The sequence below is a fragment of the Frankliniella occidentalis genome, unplaced genomic scaffold (assembly GCF_000697945.3).
Source record: "Frankliniella occidentalis isolate FOCC.00 unplaced genomic scaffold, Focc_3.1 Scaffold2521, whole genome shotgun sequence".
In the NCBI taxonomy this organism is placed as follows: domain Eukaryota; kingdom Metazoa; phylum Arthropoda; class Insecta; order Thysanoptera; family Thripidae; genus Frankliniella; species Frankliniella occidentalis.
This window is the reverse complement of record NW_026269602.1, coordinates 6,824-7,765: the sequence shown is the minus strand read 5'-3', so window position 1 is coordinate 7,765 and position 942 is coordinate 6,824. Positions and strand designations below refer to the sequence as shown.

At 57.3% G+C, this 942-nt stretch overlaps 1 protein-coding gene across 1 annotated transcript in view; it reads right to left on the bottom strand.

Annotated features, from left to right (window-relative positions):
* The window catches only part of LOC127751968 (uncharacterized), a 5,384-nt gene extending 4,658 nt beyond the window's left edge, over nucleotides 1–726 (bottom strand). Inside the window, exon 1 of the mRNA XM_052276320.1 lies at nucleotides 328–726. Coding sequence (XP_052132280.1) covers nucleotides 328–405 — 78 coding nt within the window. The 5' untranslated portion in view covers nucleotides 406–726. The remainder of the gene's footprint in view (nucleotides 1–327) is intronic.
* Nucleotides 727–942: the final 216 nt, after the last annotated feature.

Below are 942 nucleotides of genomic sequence, written 5' to 3'. Positions count from 1 at the left end.
GGGGGGTCCCAGGAGGTGACGTCACCTGCTCTGACCAGCTGGTGCCGCCCCGCGCCTCACTCGCGACAAGGACACCTGGGCGCACCTGCTGTTCCGCGTTCGCGAGCAGCGATCCCAGCGAGTGAGCTTCGCGAATAATTAGCCTAAAGATTGCGGTCGGCGGAGCAAATTGCGAAATACAATACACCTGATGCAAAGGAGTTTAAGAGCGGAGCGAAAATGATATCTATCTGCGTACACCGCCGCCCAGCCGGGCATTTATGTCCTGACCCTGTGACGGGGCGGCGGCAGGTGGGGCTCAGCCCGCGAGAGCAGCTGATCACTCACATCTGGGTACTCCACGGAGCTGGCGGTGGTCCGGGACTTGACCTTCCGCGTCTTGGTTTCCGACGCGAGGACCGGCATTTTTGCACAACCGGGTAGCTTTTACAGCTTCTTGCACACTATCACTCTTTCACTAGGACAAGGACGGCGGAGAGTCGTTTTGTTTGTTTCGATAAAAAAATATAATGTTCGTTTCGATGCTCATCACGGAATCACTACCACTGCACTGCTTCACTTCACTACCGGCAGCGCACAGCGTCGCAACCGCTCACTATCACGACTCGGTCGGCTCGAATAAGCTCCTATCCGAAGCGCGGCAACGGTTGCTCCGTGATGGGTGTTATTTGCGTTTATCGCGCCAAACGTCTTGGCCAGAAGAGGTGCGCGTCGCTACTGGCGGCCCGGGACAGCGCGCTGTTTGTTCGCCTCGCCGCCCCCGACGGTGTCTCTCTCGCACCCGCTCTCGGCCACGGGCATTAAGCCCCCACCTCTTTTTCTTTCCAAAGTCAAGGTGCGGCCGGGAGTTAGTCGGACGGGGGGCGCCTACGTTCTGCTTCCACTGCCCTCGCCAATTCCGTATTCATTTTTATTTTTGCATTCTCATCTAAAGTGACTCTC